The 17132-nt window shown below is 40.5% G+C and overlaps 1 protein-coding gene across 2 annotated transcripts in view; it reads right to left on the bottom strand.

The window, feature by feature from the left end:
* The window catches only part of ALKBH1 (alkB homolog 1, histone H2A dioxygenase), a 29958-nt gene that overhangs the window by 8375 nt on the left and 4451 nt on the right, over positions 1-17132 (bottom strand). Inside the window, exons 3-4 of one of the 2 annotated variants that reach the window (XM_049612417.1) lie at positions 15138-15267; positions 1322-1412 (exon numbers count right to left, since the gene is read on the bottom strand). In XM_049612417.1, the coding sequence (XP_049468374.1) occupies positions 1322-1412; positions 15138-15267 (221 nt within the window). Of the gene's footprint in view, positions 1-1321; positions 1413-15137; positions 15301-17132 lie in introns of both variants that reach the window. The other variant, XM_049612415.1, reaches the window with a different exon arrangement.

Genomic DNA, 17132 nt, shown 5'->3' with positions numbered 1-17132 from the left:
CTCCAGTTCCATCCACATTGCTACAAAAGGTCGTATTTCATTCTTTCTCATTGCCAAGTAGTATTCCATTGTGTATATAAACCACAACTTCTTTATCCATTCGTCAGTTGATGGACATTTAGGCTCTTTCCATAATTTGGCTTTTGTTGAAAGTGCTGTTATAAACATTGGGGTACAAGTGCCCCTGTGCATCAGCACTCCTGTTTCCCCTGGGTAAATTCCTAGCAGTGCTATTGCTGGGTCAGAGGGTAGATCTATTTTTAATTTTTTGAGGAACCTCCACACTGTTTTCCACGGTGGCTGCACCAGTTTGCATTCCCACCAACAGTGCAAGAGGGTTCCCATTTCTCCACATCCTCTCCAGCATCTATAGTCTCCTGATTTGTTCGTTTTAGCCACTCTGACTAGTGTGAGGTGATATCTCAGTGTGGTTTTGATTTGTATTTCCCTGATGAGGAGTGATGTTGAGAAAGACAGATACCATGTGTTTTCACTCTTATGTGGATCCTGAGAAACTTAACATAGGACTATGGGGGAGGGGAAGGAAGAAAAAAAAAAAAGAGAGGGAGGGAGCCAAATCATAAGAGACTCTTAAAAACTGAGAATAAACTGAGGGTTGTTGGGGGGTGGGAGGGAGGGGAAAGTGGGTGATGGGCACTGAGGAGGGCACCTGTTGGGATGAGCACTGGTGTTTATATGGAAACCAATTTGACAATAAATTTCATATTAAAAAAAAAAAAAATTGCCAGGGTTCATATCCATCCTAACTAATGATGTATTTTCCACACAATCACTCAAAGTATATAAGTCAAATCATCACCAATTCTAGATGATCTTCTTTGCTGTCAAATTTATTAAAATCAGTGCTTTTGTTTAAACACCTCTGGTAGACAAAGACAACGTATAAAGATATATCTATAACTATAAACATATCTCAACATGTATTAAATTATTTGACGGAAAAAAAAAGAAAATACAGGCTCAACAAACACTAAACAATAATGGAAATAAAGATTTTGAGAATTGTTCTTAAATACAATAAAGAAAAATCTATATCCCTGAAATGTACTTAGAGCACCAATGACTTCTGATGAAATAATGTAACGTAAGGGCATTTGAAGAAGAAATTTCATCCTGGGAAAAATTACTCATTCCTCTTGAGATACTGTTATCAAGAGGATTTTAAGAGACAGATGAAAGAGATCCCTGCACAAATGGATAATCTGATACTTTAAAATAGTGGCCAGGAAGAAATCCAATCACTGAGCCCAAGGAGTGTAAAAAGTGGAAGACAATGGAATTAGCAAGAAAATGTGAATACCTTACTGTCCCAGTTATAATGGTAGCCTAGGGTCACCCAGCGCAACTTCTCTAGTAAACTTCGGGGTCTCCGTTTATTCACTTCCTTAAGCCTGTGAAGATTAGGGACAAAAGAGGATTGAATTATTCACCTCAATTGGCAGCAAAGGCCCTCTGCCTGGAGTAAATCTGCTTTCCTTGGTATAAGCTGTTGGCCAAGATCTTGATAAGAAAAATGAGAAAAGACAAATGAGTTGACCAAGAATATAATAACACTAAAAAAACATGTTAGCATCTCTCATTTTTAGTCCTTGTTCTAAATCCTCTGCTAAACGGGATCAATTTTAAGTGGCAAGTCTCCGGCATCTCAATAATGACAAAATAAGAATAACAACAGAAATGTTTTTACCCATCCACTGGAAATGGGACCACAGACACTACGGGTAATTGAAAAATTGGCTAACAGAGCATGTTCTATTTGGTTTGCTAAAAGTGGGGTATGATTAATCATAGGTATCACTATTTCTAATGATGGTGGCTTCCCAGAATTATAGGTTGGGGGAGAAAGTTTGGCAAAATATAGTATACAACCAAAAATAACTGGTTTAACAAGATTTCTTTAACCCTATAAAACAGCTTAGATAATTGAAGCTTAGCTAACAATTAAGGACCACTGTAATTGATTTGGTTCCGGACATCCATTTCAAAACACAGGGGGTTTCTGTAAAACAGAGAGATGCACTTCTTGCAAGTACATCCTGTCTCATCAAATCTACGGGATTAACTATGTTTTTCCTTTTCTTTTAATGTTTATTTATTTTTGAGAGAGAGAGACAGAGGTCAAGCAGGGGAGGGGCAGAGAGAGAGAGGGTGACACAGAATCAGAAGCAGGCTCCAGGCTCTGAGTTGTCAGCACAGAACCTGATGCAGGGCTTGAACTCACGAACTGCAAGATCATGACCTGAGCTGAAGTTGGACACTTAACCTACTTGAGCCACCCAGGCACCTCATCTACTCTTTTTCTAAAGAGGAAGAAGCTTCTTTGATTTACCTCTGAATACCTAAAAATGCAAGAATGCTAGGCCTAGTAATTTTAGTTTTTTTCCTATGTGATTTATATCATCAATTGATCGAATTTTTTTTGGTCCCAAAACCACTCGTGTTTAAAAAGAAAAGATTAAACTGCTTTAAGGAGTTTATATTTGACAAGAGATGACAGATAAGTATAAGAAGAAAAAATGAGGGGAAAATTCAAGGCAGTATAAAATCTGTACTAAACTGAACATCACAAGACTTTGAGGGACAATAGAATTAAGAAAAAAGGAGAGCTCAAAGTTAGCTGTCTAATCAGTTAAGGCTTCATGGCAGAGTGGGAGTTGAACAAGGCATTGAAGAATGGCCAGCACTTAAACAGGGAGTGGAGCAGTGGGCAATACAGGCATACGACATGAGCAGAAGCAAAGGATTTATTAGAGACTCACACTGTAAGTGGCACTCGTCTTGATGTTTGACAGAGTTTACAGAATAGATGCTATCTGTCCTCACAGAGTTTACATTCTAAGAAAGACACCATGACACAGATATACATCAAGACCAGCAGCTAAAAGGAAAGGAACACTGATTTATTTAGGACAGCAGTGCAGAAAAGAAACACAGCAGATCTGACTGCTATCCTTCGAAAGGGGTCATTGGCAAGCATCTGGAACTCGGAATTTGGGGAGGTTGACACCGTTCCCAGAACTGCTGCTCACTGGGCCTAAACTTTTTCTGCAAAATAATAAGGTTTACGTTAAACACCAGCTTCCTTCTGGGAGTCTAGAATTTTGATATATGTCAGACAGAGACTGTCAATGTGACCAGCCCCTAGTCAAAACCTGGGCACTGAGCTTCCCGGGTAGACAACATTTCAAATTTGTCACAACTTGTTATCGGGGGAATTAAGCATGCCTTGTGTGACTTCACTGGGAGAAAACCCTGGAAGCTTGAGGCTGGTTTTCCCAGGACTCTGCTCAATTCATCTTTTCCCTTCACTGATTGTGCTCTGTATTCTTTGAACTGGAATAAATCCTATCCATGAAGACAACTATATCGTGAGCCCTGCTGGTGAATCACCAAACTCAGGTAAGGTCTCAGGGACACTTGGCATGAGAAAAAATGGATAACTAGTAACAATTTAGGGGAAACAACATGTAAGCTTGGCCAGTTACTGCCACTATCTGGGATGAACAGTTATCATGCAGAATGACCATACATTATTTACATTTTCTACATGTAAAAACTAAAAACTGAAAGAAAAAAAAAAGGAATGCACAGTTACTAACACAATCTGAATTCTATCTATGTGTCTTCAACTAAAGGTACAGATAAAAGAACTCCCTAATGATCCCCCAGGAGAATACAATCTACCTTACTAGACTTGAGATAGAAAACTAAGAACGACCTCTTATTTCTGGACTCAAGTGAATCTGATGTATCAGTGTGTATGCCACTTAGTTTCTGCCAAGTGGTTTCCAAATTTTAATGCTCATGAGAATCATCTAGAGGGCTTGTTAAAATTTGCATGGCTGGGCCCAGGCCTACAAATTCTGATTCAGCAGGTCTAGGGTGGAGCCTAAGAATTTGAATCTCTAAGTTCCCAAAGTAATGCTGATGCTGATGAATCAGGGGCCATACTTTGGGAAACACTATTTCAGCCAAAATTAAAAAAACAAAACAAAATACCTTCCATCTTTCTAGATCGATAAAAGATCATTTTATTCTTGATGAGAAACCCATACTATTATACTAAAACTAGACCAGGGGTGCCTGGGTGGCTTAGTCGGTTAGTCAGACTCTTGATTTCAGCTTAGGTCATGATCTCATGGTTCATGAGATCAAGCCCTGTGTGGGGCTCTGTGCTGTCAGCTTAGGATTCTCTTCCCCACTCTCTCTTTCTTAAAATAAATAAACACTAAAAACAACAACAACTAAAATAAAAACTAGACCAGGGCACCTGGGTGGCTCAGCTGGTTAAGCATTGGACTCTTGATTTCAGCTCAGGTCATGATCCCAGGGTTGTGGGATCGAGCCTTGCACTGGGCTCTGCGCTGTTAGAGCCTGTTTAGTATTCTCTCTCTCCCTCCCTCTGCCCCTCTCCCTGACTCGTGTGCTCTAAAAAAATAAAATACAGGGAAATTAATTAAAAACAAACAAAAACCCCCCAAACTAGGGGCGCCTGGGTGGCTCAGTCTGACTTTGGCTCACTTCATGATCTCATGGTTCATGAGTGCAAGCCCTGCATCGGGTTCTGTGCTGATAGCTCAGAGCCTGGAGACTGATTTGGATTCTGTGTCTTCCTCTCTCTCTGCCCTCCCCTGAGCACACTCTGTCCCTCTCAAAAATAAATAAACTTAAAAAAACAAAACAAAATAAAAAACAAAAAAAACCCCAACAACCTAAAAAAAAAAAACCCCAAGCCCCAAACTAGACCAATCTGAACAAATAAAGATAACAACAATGCAGCTCTAAAAATAATATAGAGGGTGATGGTATTTCAGACATCTGATATGGCATCAACAAGCTGCTTTTCCATCAAAAGATTCAAGGTATATGCTATTGTAATTAACAAAGATTTATGGTATTAGTAAAATTATCAAAATTATAGTAATGACCAAACATGACCAGAATCCTCCTGTACCTTTAAAAAAAATTTTTATTTATTTTTTAGAGAGAGAGAGAGAGAGAGAGAGAGAGAGAGAGGGAGAGGGAGAGGGAGAGGGAGGGGCAGGCAGAGTGTGAGCAGGGGAGGGGCAGAAAGAGGTAGAGACAGAATCTGAAGCAGGCCCCAGGCTCAGCTGTCAGCACAGAGCCTGACACAGGGCTTGAACCCACGAACCATGAGATCATGACCTGAGCTGAAGTTGGAGGCTTAACTGACTGAGACACCCAGGCGCCCTGCCCTCTATGATATACCTTTCACAATTTTTTCCTGTTTTAGGAAACCAAAAGAACATCTCTTTTCTACCTTAATTGTATCACTATAAGGATGGCTTTGGGTTTTGCCTTGTATTACTTGGGGGGATTGGCATAAACGTATAAGAGCATTAAGCCCAGGCCACATAACAAAAAAGAAAAAAAAGGCTTAAAGACTTGTGCAGTAAGGGATGCCTGGGTGGCTCAGTTGGCAAAGCATCCAACTCTTGATTTTGGCTCAGGTCATGATCTTGCAGTTGTGAGACTGAGCCCCACATCAGGCCCCACACTGTTAGTGCAGGGCCTGCTTGGGATTCCCTCTCTCCCTCTCTCAAATAAACAAACTCAAAAACAAAAACAAAAACTTAAACAAACTTAAAAAAAAGCCGACTTGTGCAGTGAAAGTACAGTTGTGATGACTGAGTGTGCCATTGTGAGGATAATTACATACACACACACACATTTTGTGTAATGTGTTAGACCCACGTAGTTAGTATATGATTCCACCCTTGATTTCACATTGTCTTCTGAGAACACAATTTCAATTCTTGTCTTTGAAGGAATTTCTGGAAGGAAAGTCACAACAATGATAAGACCAGCTTTGCAGATGTGAGAGCACTACTGGCTAACACTGGCCACTTCCTGTCTCAACACTACTTAGTGACATTCTGGTCCCTGTGGGCTTTGGGTAACAAAGATTCCAAAATATTCACTCTTAAGCACTGTGAATAGTTTAAAGCCAAAACCAAGTTTAACGCACTCCCAGATCATTTGCAAGCAGGAAATACTGATGGATTAATAAAGGGGGTGGGCTGTTCTCTTTTTAAACCTGACTTGTCCAAAAGGAGGCCAAGAAGGCTTAACGCTTGGTGCCAACAGAGCTGCCACATCCACTCTAAGGAATGCAAGGGGTATGCTGGCACCTAACTTTAAATCTTCATCCAATTATCTAAAAGAATGTTTTCAACCAAATATGACCTTGATTACTGGTTCTCACTGAAAGCAAACACACTCCGCTCCCTGCCTCTGCTGCAGCTCCAGGCACCCATGATGGATGGGTCAGCTGGCCACCTTCTCCCCTGGTCAATGTGCCCACACAGCAGTCTGCTCATTTCCTGTCATGGCTAAGTGCTTTATGTACGCGCTGGCATTCTATGGTGCCGCTTTCAACTGTACCCTAACTGGGTGAAAATGGACTGTCCTGCCTGTCCACTCGTTGTGCAGTGGGGAGTTTGGGTGTCATAACTCAGCACTGGCATGGTCTTTCTTCCTTGCTTCAAGGGACATTAGCAAATCGTTGTGAAAGCAAACGTCTGAGGGCAGAAAAGGTCTGAAGGCTGTTTTTGATAAAATACTATTACAGGTATTTATTTTTTTCAATCATTTTTAAAAGCTTGGAAATTGTGTCCTTCCTAACTCTGAATATTTCCCTCCATGACAACAACTTTCTGTTCTTCCTCTCCTAGTCTCTCACATCCATTAAACCTAAGGTTCCACCTCCTGTTCTCGGAACTCCATTTTCTCAGAATTTGAGTGCTTCCAGTTGTCTCCCTTCTCAACCTAAACCTCACAGTCAAACCCTGAAAATGGACATCCAGTTAATTCCATCTGGACTGCCAACACTGTTTTGCTATCTTGCAAATATTTACTCTCAGTTAATCTACCTTCTGTTCTAAACCTTCAGCATCCATCTTAAGTTGTGAGTCCTGCTCTTACTCCCTTTGAGGACAACAAGAGTCCAGAGGCCTGAGCAAAAGATCCAGTGAGCAACTTTGAGCTTTCTCTCCCATACCTCTAAACTTTGCATAATCTTTACTCTGTCCTTCCCTCCCTCCTGGTTTCAGCAGGGGTTCTACTTCTTTCCTCGAAGGCCAATTCTACACCTATGTTGCCTCCCATTTCCCTGACACAGCCTCAGAGACATTCCTTCATTCATCACCTTTCCGCTCCTATTTTCCAGTCTTCCTCTGCACTTTGGTCTTTCTCTTGATCTGCAGAAACGTTCAACACTTCCACATACTTAAGAAAAAACAACAAGCATCTTCTTAACTTAACCTCTTAGTCAAGTACCCTGCCTATGTCCCATTTCCTTCTGCCCCACCTCTCTCCTTCCCTTCACAATCGAACCTTCCCAAAAGGACTGCACAGTGGCCACCCTCACTGCAACCTGACTTCTGCTTCCACCACCCCACCAAAAGTAGTTTCTTAATTTCAAGTACACCACTTAATTGTCCCTAGGCCTACTGACATGGTTGGCCCTTCTTTTATTCTGGAAACATTTTCCTGTCTTGACTTCTAATAGCATTCCCCCAACCCAAGCTGATAGTTTCTAGAGCTAATGGCTTTCTTTTCTCTGTATGTTTTCCACTAAACAAAAACAATCACATCCATTCTCATTGCTTCATTAGTCTTTTTTTTTTTTTTTAAATTTTTTTTTTTTTTTTTTTAACGTTTATTGATTTTTGAGACAGAGACAGAGCATGAACGGGGGAGGGTCAGAGAGAGGGAGACACAGAATCTGAAACAGGCCCCAAGCTCTGAGCTGTCAGCACAGAGCCCGATGCGGGCTCGAACCCATGGACCGTGAGATCATGACCTGAGCCGAAGTTGGACGCTCAACCGACTGAGCCACCCAGGCGCCCCCCCCCCTTTTTTTTTAAAGTAAACTCTATGCCCAACGTGGGGCTTGAACTCATGACCCCAACATCAAGAGTTGCACACTCTACTGACTGAGCCAGCCACGTACCATGCTATACTATGGTCTTTATGTAGAACCCCCACATCTCCCTCTCTGACTTCACTCCTAAACTCAGTTCCATGTTTCCAGAGGGATACTGGACACACTTACCTGGATACTCCACAGGCATTTCAGAAACATGAATCTCTAAACTACACTAAGGATTGTCTCTGCTCCTTCTTCTCTTCCTCTAATCCTATTTCCATTAAAAATCTTAGATTATAATGTTACAATGAATGTGGAGGTGTAGTTATCTTTTCAAGACAATGTTTTCGTCTCCTCTGGAGATATACCCAGCTGTGGAACAGCTGCACCCTCTGGTAGTCCTATTTTTTATTTTTGAGGAACCTCTACAGTTTTACATAAATAACTGCAGTATTATTTGTAACAGCCAAGACAAAGAAACAACCTTAGTGTCCACTGATGAATGAATGGATAAAGAAAATGTGATACACAACCCATACACGAATATTATTCAGCCATAAAAAAGGAAACCCTGCCATGTGTGACAACATGAACCTCGAGGGCACTGTGCTAAGTGAAATGTCAGACGGGGAAAGACAAATACTGTGTGATCTTACTCATATGCAGAATCTAAGAAATCCAAACCTGCAGAAACCGAGAAGACTGAAGGTGCCAAAGGTAGGAACGGGTGCGTGTGGGCGAGATGAGTGAATGTGGTCAAAAAGTGAAAACTTCCAGCTATAGGAAAGTAAGTGCTGGGGATGCAATGTACAGCATGGTGACTATAGCTAACAATGCTGTATTGTATATTTGCCAAGAGAGCAGATCTTAAGGTCTCATCACAAGAAAAATTAATTATAACTCTGTAAGGTGACTGTTGTTAACTTATTACAGTAATCATTCTGCAATATATACACATATCAAATTGTTATGTTGTACACCCTGAACTAGTAAAATGTACATCAATTATATCAATAGTGCTGGAAAAAAACCTCACAACAAAAACCTCAGTTTTGCCCTATTATCCGTGGATAATCCTTAACTTCTTGTCTCTTGATTCCCATAATCTCTTGGTCAGCAAGCCTTGTTAACAATGTCTTTTCCAGACCTTTATCATCTTGTGCATGGATTATTAAGCTAGATTTTTTTTTAATGTTTATTTATTTTTGAGAAAGAGAGAGAGAGAGAAGAGAAGAGAGAGAAAGCATGTGCGCGTGTGGAATAGGGGCAGAGAGGGGGGACAGAGGATCCGAAACAGGATCCATGCTGACAGCACAAAGCCCAATGTGCGGCTCGAACTCACAAACCGAACTGAACCATGAGATCATGACCTGAGCTGAAGTCAGATGCTTAACCAACTGAGCCACCCAGGTGTCTCTAAGCTAAATTCTTAATTGTGTTTTTTCCAACAACTGTATTTTCAGTCCATTTTCCTCATGGTATAAGAATTATCTTTCTAAAGTGAAAAATCGGTTACTAATCTTGATGAACTCCCACTGTTTACAGGACAAAGTCCACACTTTGCCATAAGGCATGCAACCCCCCTTATAATGTGGTTCTAACTCACTTTTCTGGTTTCACCTCCAAGCATTCCCCACAGGGAGGGTCCATTTTTCATGGCTGTGCCTTTGGCCATACACTTTTCTCTACTGTCATGTTCTCTCTCCTCTTCTACTCTACTCTCTGCACAGCAGATTTTTCTGACTTGCACACACTTTAACCTCCCTTCTTCTTTAGGGAAACTGTTTTCTAGTTTCAGTCTCTCCCTCTACTGTGCCCCCACAGCAACTTCCTCAACTCACTTACATGGCTTATTCATCTATAAATTCTGTATGTAAGTACTTGAACTCCTTCTTTAATTAGTCCCTTCCTCAAAGGCAGGGAGTGAATTTTAATCTCCGTATCTGTCCTAGCATCAAATATTTCCAAAAACACAAGTAGATAAGTTAACAAATTAATGAAAATAAAGTGGGAAGATACTATACAATCTTCAATTGATCCTTCTCAAATTCAGCATGTTTTTATCAGGCTAACTGAGAGAATATCAACTTAGTTAAAATAATATTTAAAGAACACCTTCTAAAATATATAAAGAACCGTGGTTGGTATCAAGGTTACAAACTTTTCAAAATCTGGGGCGGGGGAAGGGCCACGGCAGGTAGTGGAGAGAAGTGCTTGATGACTGGATTCACTCTAATAAATGTTTATAATAAATAGCACCACAAAGTTTTAAAGGAGTAGAAAAGGAGAAGGGATTAATTCTGCTTCCACACTGAGGACATTAATGGAAAAAACTTTCACATATACAAAAACAGGTGCAAAGTATTTCAAAAGCTAACTTAAGGAATAAAGCAACGTCGCTTCATTTAAATTAGTACTTCCCCTTGTCTTATTCTTTAAAGTTATTTTTGAATAGATAATATATTCACAAAATTCAAACGGTGTAAGAAAGGATCCACTAATTCCACAAATACTTATTGGCAATTACATGCACTGAAGAAAACAAACAGAAGGCAAGAAGATAAAGAGTGAGGGAAAATGGGGTAGTATTTTTAACTTGATAAGGAAATCATCTCTTATAAGATGATGAGATCCAAAGACCTAAAGGAAGGAAGTCATTGGTTACCTAAGGGAAGAGCTTTCCAGGTAGACGGAACAGCTTACACAATGAATCTGAGCATTTCTCATGTGTTTAAGGGAACAGCATGGACGCCACTACAGCTGGAGGACAATAAATGAAAAGGAATGGTAGGAGAGTAGGTTGGAGAGGTGGCTGGTGGCTGGATCACCAAGGCCTTGTAGACCATGGTAAAGACTTCTGATTTTATTCTAAATATAATGGAGTTGCATTAACAACAAATTTTCACTGGCCTTTGTTCCTGGTTCTTGGGAGAGAGCTTTTAAATCACTGGAGTTTCCAGGGGTGCCTGGGTGGCTCAGTCAGTTAAGTGTCTGACTCTTGATTTCAGCTTAGGTCATGAGCTCACGGTTCTTGAGTTCAAGCCCTGCACCAGGCTCTGCACTGACAGTTTGGAACCTGCTTGGGATTCCCCCCTCCCTGCCCCCACCTTGCTTGCGTGCTAACTTTGCCAAAATAAATAAACGAAAGCTTAAAAAAAAAATTCCTTGGAATTTCCAGGAGGAAAAGGAGTATCTTTGTTATTCACAGTGGGCCCTAGGACCACAGCTAAGTTAACGCTAAAGTGATGACTCAGGATATGAGCTTATGAGGCTAGGAAAACCAACTATGTGATTAGAGGGGTTGAGACTTTTAGTCAAGTGGTATTAGCTAAATAAACCCAAGGGGCTGAGTAGGGGGCTAGAGACTGAGTTAAACCATAGGGCTAATAATTCAGTCGTGCCTAAGTAGTGAAACTCCAACAAAAAACTGAATGCTAGGTTTGGGAGAGCTTCCTAGGAGGGTGACACATCCTGAGTCCATGGAAAGAGGACATGGAAGTTCTGCATTCAGAACCCTCCCAGACACTGCCCTACATGTTGATTCATTGGATGATCCTGATTTGTATCCTTTATAATAAACTAAATTCCTAAGTATAATGCTTTCTTGAATTCTGTGAGTCATTCTAGTGAGTTATGAACCTGAGAGGATTATGGGAACTTCCCTGAATTTGGAACCAGTTGGTCAGATGTGTGGGTAGCCTGGGGAATCTCCCAAACTTGTGGCTACGGTCTGAAGTGAGGGTGATTTGCTTGGAGACCATGCCCTCAACCTGTGACATCCTTGTCGACTCTGGATGGTTGTATCAAAGGTGAACTGCAGTACTGTACATCAGAAACTATAAGAGAAGTGATGTGATTTCTATACTAATTAGAAAACAGATGGAAGGGGCTCCTGGGTGGCTCATTCGGTTAAGTATCTGACCTTTGATTTTAGCTCAGGTCATGATCCCGGGGTCATGGGATTGAGCCCCAGGTCAGGCTCTGCACTGGGCGTGGGGCCTGCTTAAGATCTCTCTCCCTCTCCTGCTGCCCTCCTCCCTTGCTCCCACTCTCTCTAAAAGAAAAAAGGAAACAGACTGAAGAGGCATGAAAACAGACACAGAGCGACAGGTTAGGAGGCTGCTGCAGTAAATGATGGTGGCTCAGACTAAGGTGGCTGTGATGCAGATGCTGAAAAATGATTTTATTTATTATGACTGTAGCCCTACTATATTTACTATAGGGTCAGATTTAAGATCTCTGAGTGGCTGCATAGTGGCTGCGTTGTACTGCTAGGTATGTCATACTTGATTAACTGATCTCTTGCTGAGAGAAACTTAGGTTATTTCTCATTTTTTCCTGTTATGAACAATGCTGCAATGAAGATGCTTATACCTATTATAATCTTGTGCAAGAATCTCTAGCTATTCACGCACAATAAACTCTGAACAAAACACAGAATTGAGGTGCCCTAATTTTGTGAACAGATCTATTTTTCCCTCTAAGTTCAAGTATTTCTTCTTCATTTCCTACTTAAAAAGTTTCTTCTTCCCTGACCACAGAAACTAGAAGATTAAAATGGAAAGGATCCTTAGAGATCCTCTAGTTCAGTGGTTCTCAATGTGGATGTTATGGTCAAAAGTCCAAATCTCTAGGGAAATCTTGTATGACAGACCCTCTCCCTTTCTCATATGCTCTGGGAAAGCAGGGGAAGCTGGCATGTACTGTCTAGGTGACTATAATCCAACCACCTGAAATGGCTTCTCCAATCTAATTCCTTTGTTTCCCAGAAGAGGAAGCTGAAACACATCACATAATGACAGAAGGAGAACTAGCGTCCTAACTGATTTTCAACCACCAGCAATGTCTGAGACTATCAATTTCTTCCAACCCATGACAACAGAAGACAGGACCACCACATTTTAAATTTTTGCTAATTTACTAGAGAATTAATTAGTAGCTAATTAGTAGAAAAAAAATCTCACCATTGTTTACTGGATGATTTATTAAAGAGGTTCATCTAAACTATCTTAGAAGATGACATTGGGATTTCTGCAGTCATTTGTCTGAAGAAAGAAAAATCAATTACTTGAAAACACAGGCTGGTTTAGCAGCAAACTCTAACCATGATCTTCCTTTAGTTTACTCTCAATTCTAAACAAGATACCATTAAAAGCTTTAAGACGGTTTTTCCCACTGCTCCTGACTTTACCATAGCCTGCAGACCAAGAAGATGTTAAAGGAAAACCAATGAATTTTAGTTTTCCTTTCCCCTTTCAACTTAAGGAAATCTTATTTCCCCTATTAGAAGCAACATGACAATTTCTGAAAGCTGCACTATTAGTGACCCTAAGTCCAAACAACACACAAAACCAGTGTAATGGTTTTAATGGGCTGTTCTAAACATTTCTCACAATTCTCTTGTTTAATCCTCATGCTATTAAATGAGGAAAGGACTACCATAAGGCATAGAAAGGTTAAGAAACTTGCTCAAGTTTACACACCTAGTTCAAGTCGCAGAGCTGGGATGTGAACCCAGGTGATCAGACTCTAGAACTAGTGCTCTACATCACTGCACCCTTTACAATCTGGCCCTTAATTTTTCTGCTTCATCTTTTGCCAATTCTATCCATGACTTCCAGGAAGCACCTTTTATAAACTACCTCCAGTCTAGCCACCTGAATGGCTATTTCCATATCTTATAAACTATATCTCTGTACCTGTTTATTTTATGTCTCTGCCATCAGCTCACTTACAAATTCCTTGAAAGCAGGAATTGTGTCTTGTCTTTGAATCTCTAACACCCAAGCACAGTATCTGACACACAGTAGAAATCCAATAGGTATTTGTTGAATCAATACATGAACTGTACTCCCACATCCTGTACTACTATTTCACAGAACTTATTCTGCCTTGAATATTCCCTCTTTGCTTAGGCTGCTTTCTCTACCCCAAACAGCTTTTCTGCTCTTCTGACGGGCAAACTCCTAATCATTTTTGAAGACCCAGTTCAAATCAACAGAGAAAAAAGAGGATAAAAGACCCAATTAAAATATGATTTTTTTCAGGGCACCTGGGTGGCTCGTTTAAGTGTCCAACTTTGGCTCAGGTCGCGATCTCATGGTTTGTGGGTTTGAGCCCTGCACTGGACTCTGTGCTGACAGATCAGAGCCTGGGGCCTGCTTCAGATTCTGTGTCTCCCTCTCTCTCTGCCCCTCCCCTGCTCACGCCCTGTCACTCTCAAAAATAAATAAACGTTACAAGAAAAAATTTTAAAAAATAGTAATAATTTTTTCTTCTTTGACATCTCTTTCTTGCCTAGAGGAATTATTTCTTCCTCTGGCCCCCCACAGTATTTTTCTAAACACCTATCATAATACTTTCTAAGCTTCCTTATAATTATTCCTGTTGACACTGAGTTGCTGCCATAGACTATGCATTCTTGAGTACAAGGACACTGTCCTATGTATCTTTGTATCTCCAATGCTTAGCCTCATGTCTGGTATACAACTAACCCTCAATAAGAATTTGTGGTATGATAGGATGTCTGGCTGGCTCAGCCAATAGAGCATGTGACTCTTGATCTCAGGGTCATGAGTTCGAGGCCCATGCTGGGTATAGAGATTACTTTAAAATAAAAAAACTGTGAATGAATAAATGGTGATACTACATTAAGGTGCAAATGTTAGTTCTCAAGAGGAATAACTAATCCATCATAAAACTGCTAGTAGCAGTGACTTCATCTAGGAGAGTGGAAACCAATAGCTTTTAGTGTTAATTTTTTCAGAATATCACAAATCTTCAAAGGAACTCACTTTATTTTTTTAAAAAAGATTTTATTTTGCTGGGCTCAAACTTACAATCCTGAGATTAAGAGTCACATGCTCTATGAAATGAAGCGGCAAGGTGACCCTGGAACTCACTTTAAGCAGAAAAAGGGCTGAAGCTGAATGAAAATGGACCAGCTGATGAGTAAGGAGGATGAACTTGAGATACAAGTTATAAGCAAATCTTTTTTTTTATGTTTATTTATTTTTGAGAGAGAGAAATAAATGATGAACCTAAAACAGATCTCAGTTTAATATAACTGTCAAAGTGTCTGTCCAAATGTTCCCAGGGGAAAGAAAATAATTGTGCCATATTTGCATGGGAATGAGGGGAAAACACGTCAGTCACATTCACTGAATTGTTCTGGAGTAGTTCCTATAAAGATGTGCAGTGACCTGAGCTGAATACGAACACTTACCTCAGAAACTCTTTGCTCTGTTCCCAGAGGTCTTGGGTCTCTTCTTTAGTCATGTGTTTGTCCAGGTTACACACATTAGGTTTCTGGGAATATAACTTAAGACACTGCTTCACCCAGTGCCACTGGTAACCTGGGAGGAAGGGGTTTGGGATAAAAATAAATCCTACACAAAAGATGGGTGGGGAAAGAAGGAGAGGAGAAAATTCTCCATCAGTTATATTTAGATAATTTATTTTTGTTGACATCCTTATACCCATTACTGTATTATTTATGCCCCATACCCTTTGCTCATGCTTCGTGGCTTCCACATGTATAAGCAAATGTTCTCCTTTCTATCCTCCAATTTTAGAGAAAGTGGGGAGAGAAACAAATTCTTAAGAGAAACAAATATTCCACACCTATCAACCATGTTACCCCTAAGCAAACCTTAGAATTGAAAATGCCAAAAGTCACTCCTCAAATGCACCAGGCATTTATCACTTACAGAGGTGGTAATCCCTTTCGGCAACATCGGCCTTTGTGGTATCTCAGTGTTCCACCTTGGCCTTTTTTGTTTTCTAATATCTGGCTAACAACGGTTATGTTAAATTCTCAGTTAAAATAATTGGTGTGATTTCTGCCTCCCAATTGAAATCTGACAGAACAGCGAAGAAAGATGATATATACATCTGCTCACATGGCAGGATACCATGTGCTGAAAGGATCACCTGTGCTGAAAGGATCTTCTGTGACCTTGAAAGTAATCTAATGTCGTTTTTCTCCTGGATAAACGAGGAGTAACAATAATGAACAGGAATCCAATGCACGGTAAGGATCCATTCATTGAACATTCAACAAACACATACTATGTACTTTCTGAAACCCCTGGAGACAGGACAGCAGAGACAGTGATGCAGACAATGAATGCCCTGCAGAAGCCCGGCTATTAAGGGAACAAAGGCTGAGGAGAGTCACAGAGGAATGAAGAATTTAAGGGGAAAATTTATGGTTTTTAGGGTTTGGAAAGACCTAAGCATGCTTACAGATTATGAGGAAAGAACCAGCAAAGAGGAACTGGTTGAACACAAAAAGAGGAAAAGAGCAGAGCAAGGTTTTGAAAGCTGGAAGAGGTAAAAGAAAGTGGGATCTTTTGATAAGCCCTCCCCCCCCCCCCCCCCAAAAAAAGAAAGAGAGGTGAAGGGACTGGCTTTGAATGGGAGGAGCTTTTCCTCCTCTAAAATTGGAGGACAGGAGTGAGAACATTTGCTTCTGAACATGGAAACCACTTTTGCATTTCACATACAGGCAAAATTCTCCAAATAATTTCAGAGGTGACAGGGGATTGTCAATATTTTGAGGAAAAAAATATGAAAAATACCCCAACAACCTACCATCTATCAGCATTGATTATAACATTCCCCAAAATATCAAAGGAAGAATACCTCTGACTTAGTGACAGGAAAATAAAGACCTCTTTAGGCAGTCCACTCTAGACAACTGTTGATTTCCTTTAATGAATTAAACTTTGCCTTTTAATTTTCACACATTGATCTTAGGTTCGGACTCACAGAGCAACCCCAAATTAGTTTCTTATTCTTCTTCAAAAATACCTCTAGCTTTAAGGCTAACATTTAATGCTCATTTCCTGTGTGCCAGGCATGGATCAAAGTACTTTACATGTACTCACATTTAATCTTCATAATAACCTTACAAAGCTGGTATGTTTTTTCATACATTTTGCATACCAGGAAACTGAGGCCAAGAGAGATTAAGAAACTTGCCCAAGGTCATATTGGATGGTTAGAGCCACAACATGAAGCCAGGTAGCCTCATGTCAGAACCTAGGCCTTAACCAGCCCTTTGTGTGTATGGCAACCTTTCAAATGTTGGATGCTGTCAGGTTCCCTCTCAGGTTTACTCTTCCCCAGACTCAATCTTCAAACTCATGACCCTCCCGCTCATTCTTGTAAGGACAGGTTGTGGTTGCTCGGGTTCCTTTATAACAAGCAGAATCCA

The sequence above is a fragment of the Panthera uncia genome (assembly GCF_023721935.1).
Source record: "Panthera uncia isolate 11264 chromosome B3 unlocalized genomic scaffold, Puncia_PCG_1.0 HiC_scaffold_1, whole genome shotgun sequence".
Lineage (NCBI taxonomy): Eukaryota > Metazoa > Chordata > Mammalia > Carnivora > Felidae > Panthera > Panthera uncia.
This window is presented reverse-complemented; position numbering and strand designations above follow the sequence as displayed.